This window comes from Halyomorpha halys, unplaced genomic scaffold (assembly GCF_000696795.3).
Source record: "Halyomorpha halys isolate HHAL.00 unplaced genomic scaffold, Hhal_1.1 Scaffold98.1, whole genome shotgun sequence".
NCBI lineage: Eukaryota > Metazoa > Arthropoda > Insecta > Hemiptera > Pentatomidae > Halyomorpha > Halyomorpha halys.
The window spans coordinates 2803173-2820147 of NW_027107309.1; the positions used below are offsets into that span (position 1 = coordinate 2803173).

At 28.5% G+C, this 16975-nt stretch overlaps 1 protein-coding gene across 3 annotated transcripts in view; it reads right to left on the reverse strand.

The window, feature by feature from the left end:
- AlaRS (alanine--tRNA ligase, cytoplasmic) overlaps window positions 1-16975 on the reverse strand; it is a 40784-nt gene that overhangs the window by 22225 nt on the left and 1584 nt on the right. For all 3 annotated transcript variants that reach the window (XM_014415330.3, XM_014415329.3, XM_014415328.2), the window contains exons 2-10: window positions 15245-15390; window positions 12576-12764; window positions 11202-11347; window positions 9472-9663; window positions 8005-8149; window positions 6774-6919; window positions 4671-4797; window positions 1980-2112; window positions 1669-1793 (exon numbers count right to left, since the gene is read on the reverse strand). In XM_014415330.3, the coding sequence (XP_014270816.1) occupies window positions 1669-1793; window positions 1980-2112; window positions 4671-4797; window positions 6774-6919; window positions 8005-8149; window positions 9472-9663; window positions 11202-11347; window positions 12576-12764; window positions 15245-15379 (1338 nt within the window). In that variant the 5' untranslated portion in view covers window positions 15380-15390. The remainder of the gene's footprint in view (window positions 1-1668; window positions 1794-1979; window positions 2113-4670; window positions 4798-6773; window positions 6920-8004; window positions 8150-9471; window positions 9664-11201; window positions 11348-12575; window positions 12765-15244; window positions 15391-16975) is intronic.

Genomic DNA, 16975 nt, shown 5'->3' on the forward strand with positions numbered 1-16975 from the left:
CTTCATCTTCTCCGGTGACATAACCCCACAAGTCCTCGGCAGTCAAATTCTGTCGTGAATTTCCAAGAGTTGTAATTTTCCCTTCCGAGTAATTTTTTAACTCCGAGTGACCAACTAGAGCTGTTTTCCATGTTTTTCTTCAAATCCATAGCAAAATAAAATAACCAATAGCAGTTGTGTACATGTGTACTCGGCTCGATTTACACTACTTACTTCGATTACACACAACTCTAAAAAACACAAACTTTTATTGTCTCTCGAATGTCATGGCCTGGGCCCATAACCAATGTTGGTTAATAAATAACACTAGATTCGAGAGACAAGGTTTTTTATTACTCATAAACTCTTCTCATTACAGTTCACTCACACTAGGTACAAGCACACAATATAGCAGGGGAAACATACATGGCTATATGAACATATGCCTTCTATATTTCTTAATAAATTTAGGATTACAATATTAACAATGTCAAAATTGGAAAAAAATAAGTATAGTTTTAACTTATCATACTGAGGTTATCTATCATATTACCTCAAAATCATCTGGATTCTCAAAAAACACATGTTTCACTAAGTTATAAGTATTAAAATGTTTGTATTCGGAGTTACGTTCACTATCAGAAGAATCACTTGTTGATGATATACCTTCAAAAATTGACATTTAGATAAAATATTATGTCTCTGGTTAGGCTACACTGATGGAGAACAATGTGTATAAATAAACATCTGAATATTTAAAAAAAAAAAATTTTTTTTAATTCATAAGCATTGTTAATTATTACATAATGATCTATTATTTAAATTGATTATTAATCAGATAAATAAAAAACAAATAATAAAATATCCTGTGTGTTCACTCCTGCTACTTTCTTAACAGATTTGGTCAATACAAAGTCTATACAAAAATTGTTTGCTGGCTCTTCGCCAATATTGGTCCCATTAAAACTTTTGTTGGCAATTTAATTATCAAGAATGAATAACTAGAACACTCTGGGTGAGGTATAGTTCTTGACTTATTCCAAAAGCTAATTAGAAAGTGATTGGGTTTTTATGGAAAGTAACCAAATACCTTAAAAACATAGTTATACCTATAATAGTTAACATAACATATCTTAGCTGAAAACGGTTCAAAAACATTCTCTAATTATTGCATGGCAGCTATCTTGCATAAGATGCTGAATTCAACACAAAAATAATGGGAACCAAAACACACACAAAAAAAAGCAATAAAATCGGTCATCCCCCCTTTACAGGATAATTTTAATATTTTTAAGGGATTTGAGAAAATTATTCCAAAACATATGATACATAAAAATTTATGAAAATCGGTCACTTATTTTTTTAAAAAATGGCGTGTGGTAATAGAGAGTGCCAAATCGGAAAAAAAAATCGGCCAGGTAGTTTTAAATAAAAAACGCAGATGGATTTGCTTATTATATGCTATATATCTTAATGGATAAAACCTCAAATTTTTAGAAGGATTAAATACTTTTTTTATTCATAATACTACAGAGGTTCAAAATTTAAAATAATAAACCAGAACAACCTAAAAAACAATTTTTGTGTCATTGTATTCCAAATTTGTTGACTCGATATTGACCCATGAAAAAAAAAAGAAAGAAAAAAGGGCTATGTATAATTATTATACATATATAATTTATAAAACACCTGAGATTGTTTCCTTGCTTCTTCATATTTCTCCATATTGACAGTGAGTCCTTTTTCTTCAGCCATCAGCCTGGTTAAATCAAGTGGAAAACCATAGGTATCATATAACCTCCATGCAATATCACCTAAAACAAAGTTGAGAATATATTTTTAATAATTTAACAGTTGCTTCCTTGATTAGCATTAACCCAACTAAACTAAGCAGCAATATTACTTATAGATCATTCCATTCCAATCTCAACACATACTTTTCATCATCTGTGGTATTATTTTAAGAGAAAATTAGTATGATAATAATCATGTGCAATTACCTGGAATAACCGTTTTTCCTTCTAGTTTGGAAATAGTTCTGTTGAGTAAATTACGCCCACGAGTCAATGTTTTCAAGAATTGTTCTTCTTCTTCATTAATAGTATCAATAATGTGCTGAGGATCTTTTTTCAACTAAAAACATATAATTTGATATTATAAAACATAGGAATGACTATAAAATAAATTTAAGATTTTTTCCAAGAATTTCCATTAATTTATTAAAGTCAATTAGCATTGATATAACTTTGTATATTCTCAAATAGGAAATACATCACTGAAATATTTTCATTTATCAGTCTTAATACTATTGTATTATGAATTCATATATATTATTATTTTGTTTTCTAAACGTAATAGTTATATTAAAGTAATGTTTTATATTATATTGTTATTTTCTTTTTACCTAATTATCAATTTATTAATATTATCATTTAATATTTACTTCATTTCCTAATGTTATCTTACTTCAATATTATTTTATTTCAAATGTAACTTTTACTTGTCAACCATCAAATTCTCCCAGTCCCCTACTCTGTTGACACCTTGTATCCACCTCAAGCCATACTTTGGCTTTCCTTCATACTTAAAGGTATATATCCTATTTTGTTATTCATTTTCCTTTTTTCTTGACTTTTCTTTCACTCTTTTTTCCTTTATTTTCTGTCTTTTATCAATGCTATACTATTTTTATATTACATTCTTATCTACTTTCTTATTTGTAATTACTTTCCTTTTCATTATATCCCTAACAATTTTTTTATTTCTTGTATACTTATACTTTTCATTGTAAATTTTATTTTCATTCTCTTTAATTTACTTTTATATTTTTACATAATTATCTAATTCTTCAGCTCTATTACATATTATTAGTTTTGTATTTTTTTTTTTTTTTGCCTTGATGAAGCCTTGTAAAGTGAAGCAAAATGTTGGCTCATAATAAATAGTTTTTTATTATTTTAGTTATTTTGGACCGCATCAACAATAGTTTGAAACATCTTCCTTTTATTAATTACACACCATCAATCAATGATTTTCCAATGGAAAAAACATACCTAATTTTTCTAGAAACAATTCAATTTTAATTTTTTTTAAAAATATATATTGCTATAATTTTATATAGAAATTTATATAAAAATGCTAGTGACATTTCTAATAAGATTCTGCATTTGCAATCAAGTGTTTATTAAAATTTAGAACATGATATTAATATACTACAAGACCTAAAGATTTTCGTAGGCTTTTGAGATGAAATCAATGTTAGTGGAAGGATTTTTTTTAATTTTCTTGGAATTGGAGAAGGTAAGGAAAACAAGTACAGCACCAAATTTCGAAATATTTTATACATTTATCTAGTATTAATAAAAAAATATATTTATTGGATACAAAACTGAAAATGGCCTGTTTTTCAAGCACAATTTCCAGATTGTTTCCCTAAGCTAACAATTCAAGCAGAGTTCCTTATCACCAAGGAAATCAAGACAGCTGGACACACAGTATAGGTAGGTAAAAACCAAATTTAATTAAATAGTACTACTTTGTTTCTTTGAAATTCATATATACATATATTTTTAATGAACAGCATTACTTGTTATGAACATACCTAGGGTAAACCCTAGGTTTTTTTGTGCCCTTAGTGAAAATATTTCTGTGCTCCATAACCTGCCATCTTCACATGTTACCACTTGTTTAAGGTTATCTTCATACTGATCAATCCTGAGCAGATACTAGCTAATTATGACAGTATCTTGGAAATAAATTCCAACATTAAACATAGGTGGGGCACAAACTACCCGACTTTCAGATGTGTTCAACATTTTTTTTTTCTTAAAGTGACTTGATGAACTAATATAATACTATAAAATACATTAAATTCCAATTTTTATTATATCTTTTATAATTATTTAACCTAAAAGGTTTTGTAGTACAAGTTATTATAATTCATATTATAAATATATCATGCATTACTTATAGACTTCCTAATGTGAATCTGAATTTTTTTAAAACAACACTAGTTTGTTTAATTTTTCTTTGATATCATCAACTGACATGATAAAAAACATGGTCAGAAAGGGTAGTTAGAACAAGATGAGATTACAGTATCCTTGATGTACGGTAGTAAGTTGTTTGTGAGTATCTAAAGGCACAGGCAATTCCCAAATTGAAAATACTTTGTCACATTTTCTCAGAATTGCCCTGTGTGAATGTCATATTTAAAATCATGTATGACATGTTCCAAGTATTTTTTCTTAAATGGCATTTTTAAGACACCCAAAACCTAAATTTTTGTCAGCATTACGTAATTTGATATTAAATGAATTTATGGATTATTGTTAATTTAAGATGATGTATAATATTCTTCAGCTAGTTACAAGTTACTCCACAATATTATAATAAGAAATATGTATAAATTAATCATTAACAGTGAGACTGTTATTTTGCATGCATTGTGTCTCCTACTGATAAGAAACTGTTTATGTTTGTTATTTTATAATAATCTCAGCTTTAATGCAAATGCAGGACTGTGTTAATAATTTTAGGAATGTGTTATTTGTTTAATATTTTCAGTTTGAGGGCTACCCTTCAGAATTATTAATTATTTCTCTTAATCTAAACAGGTTATTAATATTAGTAATCAAAGTCATTGACAAAAATAAATACAATCAAAGTATGAAAGAAAGTATAGAACACACCTCTGGAAAAGTTTCACCCAATAAATCAATTACAACATGAACTAAAGATGCAAAAAAACCTGGTTTAGCATTAAGCTTTTCAGTTCCATATCTGACTGCCCTTCTTAAGATTCTTCTCAAAACATAACTAAAAACAAAATTAAACAAGATCTATCAAGTTAAAATAAAAAAGTTAGTAAAATAACTAATTACTGACACTATAAATATATAAAGATCTAATTACTAATTGTACTTAGGTGGAAGAAGCATTATATAGTTTCTGTACAAAACTACTTTCTCTAGTACACATTGCTTATAACCACGATGATCTGATGAAGACTTACAAAACTCTATAAAAGCAAAAAGAAAAAAAAAGGAAATAAACTAACTTCCTATTCCTTCAAAAAATTAGCATTGCACTTCCTTAATTTTTTTACAAAGCATTTTGACTAATATTATACTGCCCAAGTCAAGTATTTTGAGTTAGCTGTTTACCTTTTTTTTTTATAATTAAGGCCTCCTTTACTGATCTTATTAATCTTCAAGGGAAGATATCTCACTTGATTTTGCATAATTATAAATTTCTTTTTACTAAACTAAAAGAGATTAGGATTTCCTACCTACTGTTATATATGCTAGGTTATCTTGCACCACAGGAGGTTGTGAATTCATAAATTTTGTAATTTCAGGGCTGTTTTCTTTTTTTTTTTTCATTTTTTAAATTGTTGAATCTAAAGCTCAGTTTAGAATTTTTCTTTTGTCCTGGTTAGGTTGTAATTAACACGATAATCAATATTGGCTGTTATTTACTTTCCAACTCCTCGTATTTCTGAACGCATTAAAAAGCAGACTCCTATGGCTTTTCCTTCTTCCAGTATTTTCTGCTGTCACAAATGGATTGCTTCCGTGCTGCCTGATGATCTAGTATCTTTACGTGTTTATACAAGAAACTTTTCATGTCTTTAAACTATATAGTTCTGCTAATCATGGTTTTTGAGACAACTATCGATACATAATGGTCGCTTGTAATTAAACCTAGTAATTCTAAATAAGTGAAAATTACTTCACATAATAAAAACTTTTCTTATGACCGTTTTTATAAAAATGCACTGGTTAGCACATATTTTAAGATGTATAGTTCATTGCAGTTTGTAGCAAATACTTATCAGTCCCTTTAAAATATATTAATGTTTTGTTTTTTTTAACCTTGTTTTATTCAAATTTTGCTCTTTTCTAAGGATGTATTTTATTGAATCTGTATTGTTCTGTTTATATGCACATTTTCACACTAATTTAATAATAACCTCGTAATCCTGCTATTTTACTGAAATTTATACACTTATAATTTATCTAATAATGTATCATATAGATATAACTTGTATTATATACTCATTTATTTTACAATGAGTGCATGGTAAGGAGTAAGGTGTGTTGCAGGTTTAGACATTGCCTTTAATTGGATTTTTTATGCAACCACTTTACTTTATCTTTTACAGTAACCTGTGGCAGTGAGAGGCAGCAAATGAGCTTTGTCTTACATTGCTGAGAAGAAATAGTACTACTTTTCACTGCTGGGAGGCATAGAGGTGAGGAACCTTTTGAGTAATAAAAAAAAAAAAAAAAAAAAGGTTCATCCATTTTTGTCATCATATATTTCTTAAATTATCTCTAACTATTAAATCACATTGTGGTGTTAATCACAACATTGGCGTAATGTTATTGGCCACAGTGCTTCTGTGCCAAATAAAAAAAAAATTAAATCACATTGTATCAAATATTGGAGCATGTAGCATGAGCTCACTTTAAAGCATGCAGGAAGTTTCATGAAAAATCTTCAAGGAAGTCAATATAGGCAATCCTACTACAATAAAAAAGAATGAAAGTAAACAAAAAATTCAGAACATTAAATATAATAAATAGAAGATTAGATTTAGTAGATATAATTTATTTATCAATAGAGAAGAACTAAGTAAAACTATTAACTGCTACAAAAGGAAATTATTCTTCAAGAAAATTAAAATATAAAGAATAGAATTTATTTTTAATAAACAGAAAACTTAAAGGAAATACATAATATAAGATACTAAAATATCATTATAAAATAATTAAATAATTATAACATACCCACGTCCTGTATTATCTGGAACACCACCATCAGCTATTGATATTGTTAACGTCCGAGCATGATCTGCAAGGACTCGGTAAGCCATGTCCCTGCCATCAATGTCTTCCTTACCAACCTTACCTTCATATGGTGGCGATCCAGTGCCCTAAAAATAAATGTCAGGAACTATCTTACTTGTTATATGATAGTTTTAAATAATTATATAATTTTTAAATATACTGAAAAACTAAGAGAAAATAGCACTTATTTTTTTAAAATACATAGAGACAAACAGAAACCTTGAACTTGAGTAATAAAAAAAAATAAAAGTAGTCAAATAGAAAGCTATTGATCTCTTCAAAATGCTAAATAGCTTAGTCAATACCTCCACCCCTTGTGTAGAACAGAGGTCAAACTTACAACATGACTAGTGAATTTATTTCACAAAGCTATTTACATAGAAAAAACTGGAAATTCTTCTGAATCTTACTAATAACACTTACCTAAAATAAGATTCATTACTCCAATCAGGTATGTCAAATTCGTAACTTATAGGTGTTGGGAAGTAAGACTTTACAAAATAATAATAATTTAATCAATACTCCACTCCAAATCTGAAAATGATCAATATCTGACACCAGTGAGCTAGCCCTTACTAAATTTTGGGAGAAAAGCCCTTCAGAAGATCTTTAGAGCTGTTAGGATTAATCACAGAAGTTTCTGAAGGTAAAAGAAGCACAGTAAGTTCCGAGTATAGATGAATTGAGAAAGTAAAAGCCAAAACTGTGAGTATCCAGGATTGGATCATGATTGCACATGTCTGTCTTAAAAGGAGGAAGTAGCTGGGAGATACCAAGATTCTTCACTGTGTTATTGTGCAATAATAACGGTAGGAGAGTCGAGGTTACTACAACACACTAACATCAGTAGTCTGTACCAGGTAGTTGTGGCTGAAAAGTGAAATACATAAGGGAGGGTGGGGGGAGAAAACGTCTATTTTTATTTTTATTTCATATCTCAATGATCGCTAATGATTATGAGTAGTCACTTCACAAGGGCTCAAGAAGCACCTAAGAGAAAATGTACATACAAAAAATCAGTTTTTTAAAAAGGTTTTTAGATCACAAATTTTTTTAGTTGATGTAAATGATACCAAAATGATGAAACTACCCATATAAAAAATGAGAGTTCCTGAGTTGTTCTACAATATATTTTAAAAAATATAAATCATTTATTTCTGATGGAAATTACCTTTTGAATTGCAGCAAATAAAGGTTGAAAAATATCAGTATCATAATTAGACCTTTTATTTTGAATAACAGAAACAAGTCTCTCAAAACCCATCCCACAATCAATATGTTTTCGTGGTAGAACTTTCAAGCTTCCATCATTTTCTCTGAAATGAAAACAAAATATTTATCAAAATACATATGCTTATGAACCTAAATGAAATATATTTTTAAAATGAAAAAAAAAAAAGAATAAGCTATTAATTTAAATTAAATTAGCTCACAAAAAATAGAAAGTATGAAGTTTTTTACTTTTTACAATATAGTTTAAAAGTCTAACTATGGTTACTTGTTATGGGTCATCAATTTCACTAACTGAAAATCATCAACTTAGAATGATTTTATCATGCTAAAGCTTGTTTCTGACATTTACTGTTCAATTCCACAGGCACAATGAGTAAATGTAAGTACAAAGTTCTGGAACTTAGTGCCTATTGAATTTATAAATTGTTTTGGCCAAAGTGTAGGTGCAGAAATAACCAGAAGGCTTATGACTTGAGGTTGGTGTATATTGGCATATGAGCATATTGGCATATGAGCGGGGTGGCTCAGTGGTAAGGCACTGTGGTACTAACTCTAAGAACCTAGGTTTGAATCTAGATATGACAGATAATTATTTATTCTATTGCTGTAGCTAAGAGTAAACCCTGAGGGTTCGGGAGCCCTTTGGGTCCACCCAGTCTCATTAAGTGGGTACCCTGATCAGGGAAAAATCTGGTGGCCAAGCAAATCACCTACTTGCACAACCATTGGTTTAATAACAGAGTAGGAGGATTAAAGCAGTGATAGGCAAATGTTACAGCAGGTGACACTAGGGACTTGGAGATTAGATGTTAGAAGGCAATGACAACGAACGGTGAATCCGGGCAGTTACTGTTGGAGAGGGTCTGGATTCAGTGCTGAGCTGTGGAGCCATGAATTAAATTGAATTTGGCCGAAGTGTGTCAAGAAGCTTGAATTTGACCAAAATGTTTCAATTTCATTGCTCAACTTAAACATATAAAAATTTAGGTTGGCTCTTTCTTGAGATAATTAAGTGCATATAATTAAAATTGATAACTATCAGTTTATATTTGAGTTCAGTCCTCAACTTTTACCAGTAAGTGGTATATTAAGAATTAGATTTATTCAAATAGGTTAACTTTAAATATTAAAATTGTAATTTTCTTTGAAATTTTGATTTGAAAATGTTCTTCGAGCTCCTACTAGGGGTCCAACACAATACTAAAAATTTTTTTGATAATTAAAAAACACTTGATAGAAGAAAACAATACTTTAACATGTCCTGAAACCTTTGATGAAAAAAAATTAAACAAAACTACTAACACAAATACTGGCAAGAAACTAAAATTAATTGTTTCCTTATCTATTCAAACCATAATACAACCTCATCATAAGCAATTAATAACAATCATATTATACATCTTACCTATTAAACTGAATAAAAACGAGGTTCCATATTTCAAGAACATCTGGGTCATCTTGATTTACTAAGTGAGGTACTTCCCTTCCTCCAATCCGATCAAAATGAAGTTCGGAACAAGGACCACAAGGACCTGTTTCACCCATTTCCCAGAAGTTATCTTTCATGCTACCAGGTATAACATGAGATTCAGGAAGGCTAAACATAAGAATCAGTTATATGTACTCTAAATTAGTGGAAATAAATAATAAAAAAAATTGTATTTATAAAAACATGAAATGTTAAAAATATAAGTTACATTTATAAAAATATAATAAATAAAAGACTATTACTAGCAATAAAATAAATAATGTTTAAAAACCTATTCTCCTATGCCACTTTTCTACCTAATTATTTCATTCCATTATTTTTCACACCTTGGAGATTAAAAAAAATATATTAAATTAAGTATAAAAAAATATGATCCACTGTTAAGTTTTTTCAGAATAGAGAATATTACATACAATGTCGATGAATATTTATAAAAAAAAATAGTAAGTAACACAATATTCCTTTTAAAAACATAGATATCGATAAAAAACTAAAATACAAAGTCATTCACCAAACAAATACCTAAAAAAAGATTCTTTTTTTTTACATAATTGATCTTCAAAGGATTTAGTAAATTGACAAAATCCTTTGAAGATCAATCAACTCCACCAGTGTCTATGACAAATTCTTTCCCAATTGCTTCACATAGCCAGTGATTTTTTTGTTTTTTCTATCAAGTACAATGGAAAACTGGAGTTCAACTATTAGACCTTCTCCCCTATGGTAGGGTTGTATCGATATCGGGTTCTCTCTTGCACTATGGTCTTCTACCTGTCTCCAACAAGTTGTAGTCTTATCTTGTATATTGTATATCTTGTATATATTCTTTTATCCTGTTACACTAAAGGAGCTGACATACCTTTTTTGAAATTACTATCTTAAGGAGTAGATGTACTCATATGATGAGAATATACCAATTTAAATGTTCCTCAACTGTAAAAACTGATTGCAGTAAGGCTGCTAATTTTAACAAGGTCAACTCATGTTTAATAAATAGAAATAAAATTATTTGTTTAAAACAATATCTTTTTCAACAGTCACTCCCTTATTTCTATGTGATCAATAGATTTTTAACTGAAAAATATCCGAAAAAGGCAGCAGGGAAGAATCCAATCCAAACATAGTAAATGTGTGGCCCAACTGGACTTTAGGAGATGAGGGTAAATCAGCATCATTGATAACTCAATATTCAACCAAGAAATTAAAGAAATCTAAAATAGTGGAATAATCATTTTGTTTCTGAAGAGCACAGAGATGTGAAAATCAAAATTATGGATGAAAATCTTATTTCCTTATCAGCCCAATGAACTGTAAACATTGTGTAACATGAGGTTATTGTAAATACCAACAGTTCATCATTTATGGAATCCAGTGCTTTGATCTCATTTAAAGGATTAAATGGGTGAAAATATAAAGAAACAATTTATGGATCACCTTCAAGAATTTCAGCATTCTAATGTTATTTTATATTGAACTTACTTCTGAAACTTCTATCTGTACCTAACTATAATGTTATGTTTTCTATTTATTTCCCAGTCCTTAAACTATCCTTAGGATGTTCTTCCGTCCCTCTAGTTTTTATATAAAATGAAAAATAATGCATTATTTCTAAAATTAATTAATAGTTATAGACTGATATTGGTTACCCTAAATTCAACCATATCTGTCGACATTCTTCATCAGGTTGAAGTCCTGAATCTGGATCACCACCAAAATAGGTGACATAAAGCCTTTCCTTTGGTAGTGCAAATACTTCAGTCAGAAGTTCCCATGCCCATGCACAGATTTCTTTCTGAAGGAAAATAAAGCGATAGTAGTAATATAAAATATATTAGTACAAATGTATTAAAATCCTTAAGTGATAAACAAATTTTAATACATTATAGTGATCACAAAAGGACAAAACTGTTTTACACCATCAGCTATATTTGTTTTGATTAGCCTAAAACAAATAATTTTCTAACCAAAATTTACTACATTTAAGTAATACACTGTTATAGTAAAATAAAATATTTCACTCAATTTCTGTAAATTGTTTTCACTAACTTCATTATCGGTGAAAGAAATGGTTATTTCATGATAAGTTAATGAATTAAAACACTGTAAACCAACATTTGATTAGTCAATGAAAGTTTAACTACTATCTAATAAGAAATCAATTTCCAAATTTTATAGAGATTTAAAAAAAAAAAAGTGATGAGTAGAAGTAAATAACATATGAAAGGATTAAACATAAATAAGTAGAGTCTAAAGTAATGAAAAACATTTTAAATTAACATAATGAAATGTATATTAAAAAAATGAAATATATGATACAATAGGCAAGAAAGTTGTAAAAAAAAAAAAAAAAGGAACAAAGAAGAAGAAATATGGAGAAAACGAAACAAAGAAAGTAACAATTATTAGATACGAGAGGAAAACTTACTTACTCTGGCAGAGATGATTGGTTTTAACTTCACCGATAGAGAGCGGGCTAAAAAAATACGTTAGATTGACCGGAAATTGTAACTGCCAAGAAAGACAGTTGGGATAAAATAAGAAATTAAATTAAAGTTTAAAGAGAAAAATTACATAAAAAGTGTGAAATAAAAAACTATGAGAAAGAAAGTTAAATTAAAGTTCAAAGAGTAAAATTACATAAAAAGTGTGAAATCATGAATTTCATTCAAATTATTAGTTACATAATTTTAATCTTTAACCTTTAATATAACTTTCATTCTCATAGGTTTTTATTTCACATCTGTTACGTAATTTTACAATTGAAACTTTAATTTAGTTTCATTTCTTATACTATTTTAATGCTCTTACTAGGCGGTTACAATTTCCTGTCATTCTAACGTATTTCTTTTTGCCCACTCTCTATCGGTGAAATTACAATTAAATAAGTAAAGGAGGAGATAGAATATTTATGTTGGGTATTGCAGTCTTTAAAGAGGTTTTTTGTTTCACTGATATAAAAGGAATTACAGTTAGGAATTTAATAGTTCAAAAAACGAAAGAAGTTCGAAATCATAGTTTACCTTGAAATAATCTCCAAACGACCAATTACCAAGCATCTCAAAAAAGGTATGATGATAAACATCTTTGCCAACATCATCTAAATCATTATGTTTTCCACCAGCGCGAATACACTTCTGTGTGTTAGTAGCTCTAATCCATGTGGCCATTTCACTATTTGGATCGGCGATTCCCAGAAATATTGCTTTAAACTGAAAATAGAAAAAAAACATTAAAATAGCACTATAATATAAAATTATACTTAATTTATTAAAATTCAAATGAAAGGGACATGAGTAAAGCTGATAGTCATGTTCTACTTATATTGCTTGTGCCTTCGATAATCAAAATAATCAATAGGAAAATAAACCCTTACTTTTAATTATGGACATTCAAGTAAACAAATAATTACTACTCTATTCAATTGTTTCCAAACAGCTAGTTTGCAGACCCCTAGGGATCTACAAGATATGGTTGGGCAATTATTTCTTAAAATATTATAATAAAAAGTTTAAAATTTCACTAAATTTTAGGTTTACAGCCTCAGGGTAGAAATAGTTTCATAAAATCTAATATTTTACACACTTTTTGGGCACATTAACTAAACTAACTTTCTGCCAAATTTAAAGTTTAAATTTTTATTTTAAATATAAGATGTAAACCCATGTTTATACACACAGTAGAAAAAAACTGGACATTATAATTTTCCCCCAAAGTCTACTTTAAACAAATCATTTATATTAATAATATTTTATTAATAAATTGTAAGGATTTTTAAAAAATTTATTTATTGACATTTACAACTGTATTTACATAAAAATACATGTAGTATATTTGATGTAAGATCATAGTAGTATGATACAGGCATATAGAGAAACTACCCATTGGTAGTACTCTAATAACATTTCAACATTAGAAGGTCTCAAGGCCATCTTCTTTTCAGCCGTCTCGGGGGATTGGTTAGAAACCAGTGGATTTATGTGGTTAGAGAGTTTATAGTGGAAGCATCTTTCCGATATAATTATATCTGGTTCGAGCTAAATCGGTTATATAAGAAACATTAAGGGCTTAATAGATGATTTTATCTGTGACAAAGTAAGGAGCATGGAGTTTTTTTAAAAAGATTGGATATGAGAGGAATTTGAAGGTTTAGTGGAGCCACAAAGTAAATTTTAAAGATAAATGTGAAAAATAGATATTTTTTAAAACTGATAATTTTTCCTTTAAATCATGTTATCTGATATAAGATGGCTTTCTAATAACAGTTATTACCCTCTTTACCCAGTGAAGGTTCCTGACCCAGTCAGGCATAGAAGAAATTACATTTTAATTAAAATTACAAAGAAATTTCATTAGGACTGATTTAAGTCATTAAAACAAGGATAACAATGCCTGAACATATCAACCTATGGTATCTCACAAATGTTCTAAAGAGCTAAACCAAAATAATTTGCAATTATTTCTGTACTTATTTATAAAACAAACTCTTTTCTACCCATTTATTTAATCAAAACGCTCATTTATAATTAGTCATATACACTATAAAAAATTTCCACTAGGCTGTAAAGTATTTCCTAAAATATGTAAGGAGTTTTGAGTTCTTTTGGAATTTTGAAGGTGTTGAATAAAACATTACAACTTTGTTCCTGATGGATGCTATATGAATTCTGAACTCTACTGTGAACAACTGGAAAGATTGTACACAAAGTTGTCAGAGTGTTATCCTGCAATGATCAACCGAAAAGGAGTTTTATACCAACAAGATAATGCTCGTCCTCACAATTCCCGTTGAACCAAAGAAAACTTTAAAGAACTTCATGGATTCAAACTCCTGCCTCCTCCAGCATATAGTCAAGACCTCGCACCATTGGATTACTAGTTCTTTCGATCTATGGCCCATTTCTTTCAAGAAAAAAATTTGATAATTTTGTGGAAGTTGAAATTGTGTTCCAAGAGGTGTTTGACAGCCATCCCAAATAGTGGTATCAGCGTGGCAATTGGCAAGCAGATGGCTAATGACAGTAGATAACAATTGACTATACTTTGAATGTTAGTGGTGTTTTATATCAAAGAAATAATAATACAAATATTTAATTGAAAAATGGTCTTTGTTTTTTTTTTACACTCCATTATTTTAAATTTTTGAGTGTTTGCAGTTTTAGCACACTTATTCAGCCTCCACTGGCTTATTACCAATGATGCAGTATGAGGGCTGCGCTGAGAGCCCTGCTCTATCCCGCATGCATTGATAGAGTAGGTTTGGGGATCCTAAGGTAGAGAGAGTAAATATTGTACATAATAGTGTAAATGTGACTAGTTAGTTTTAGTTATTTTTTGTCATATTAGTTCAATTTATTTATTTACTTATCTTACTTCCTCCTTACTACTTCATGTAAATAGTTTAATGAAGTTCATTTTATTTATCTTTTGGTTTATATACATACAGGAATTTAGTTATCATTTATATATTTCTTAAATTCTAATTTATTTTATTAATTTTGGTATAAAAGTGATCACTATTACTCATTGCTTAAGTTGTGGCAGATTGTAATATTTCATATTTATAAATAAAAAAATATCTCACTAAAAAAATTATTTTCAATATTTGTTATACATAATCTTACATTTGCAATATCATCTTACATTGTATTATCATTTATCTTCTAGTATTAAGAAACATTGTTACAAATACCTGATTCATCCCAGCATTGGTAAAAAGAAGGGTAGGGTCATCATGAGGAACCACAGGAGATGAGTGAACATATTTATGCTGCTTTTCTTTTACAAAAAAATCAATAAATTTTGACCTTATAGTTTTAGAATCCATATTAAATTATCCTGAAACAAACAAATATGCAAGGTTTATTACAGAAAAAGCTATATATTTGATTGATCTTAACTAAACATTCTTCACCTCATCTCTTATTTTCTTCAAAATATAATCATTTAACAATTACTACAATCAGTAAATCTGTACTAACTTTATTAATTAAATCAATAGTATTGTATAGGAATACTATCATTGTCAATACACTATATAGATCAATACAAATCAATAGTATAGGAATCTATAATAAATTTCTAGCAATGGATTTGTAAAATTGTAATTTAACTTAAAAATATTTTTAAAATGATTTCTGGCAATGGATTTTTATATGAGAATGCGTCATAAGAATTCTGATGAAAATTTGCCACTCTCAGCATCGAATTGTGTCAATTTTAATAAATAACAAATGCATGGAAGCCTATATAATCATAGATTTTGAAAGGAAAGCTATCTTTACCCGACAATGATATTAAGTCCAGAACATTATGATTTACAATGAATAGATTTCAAATTTTTCTTATTTATTGAATTTCTTATATAATAAAGGAAACATTTTCAATATATGTTTTTTGTTTAGTCCCATTAAAATTGGATCTTTTGGGGTACATCATATTTTTTCAACAGCTAACATGCAGTTTCTCTCGAAAAATAATTCAATTTTAATCCACACTATACTTGGTCAGTAGATGTTCTTGAAAAGTAGATATTGAACTTTTTCCGGAGTATGTACTTAACCAACATTTTTAAAGGATAGTAAATTTGTACATTTTTGTGCCCCAAGAGTTTATAACAGTTTTTTTGAACAATATATTTCTTTTCTAAATAATCAGAAACCAAAATTTGGTAAATTTATTTTGAAAAATACTATACTTACAAGGGTAATCATCATAAATATTTTATGATGCATTTAAACAGCTTTAGTAATTCAATTCACCAATCAAACTTATTACCATAAAGTTCTAATTATCAAGAATTCAACTAATCTAGAGGTAGGGGGGAAGAAATTATAATAAATGACAGTTTTATTAATAGTATGTAAGTATACATTATCTTTTTTTATTTTTAATGTAAAAATAATAACATATATAGTACAAACGAATATGAAAAAGGATCCTCATTATGAAAAAAGTCCATGTTTTTTATAGAAATGTTACAGTATGCTGAGAAGAAACCACCATTTGTATTTGTCCTGAGGCCATACAATATAGAGAAATGACTTTGTTTCAGTCAATGTGACGAGTTGGTTGAATCATTCGTTCACAAAATCATTGTTCCATACTTACGAATGCATAGATTAAATACATTTAATACATGAAATTATTTTGAGCTCAGATTGTTTTAAAAATTCATGGGATCTCACTAAATAATTTAAGCCATCAACCTTTAAAAAATCAGTTAAACCATTCTTTCAATATATTGATTTTACATATTACATATAAATGAATAGATTTTTCAAATATGATACAATAATCTTTTAGCATTTTGAGCTTGAATTGTTCTAAAACATACAAGATATATCAGAATAATTCAAGTCATCAAAATTGAAAATTGGGTCAACCATTCGATCAAGAAATTGTTACATACCAAAAAACAGAT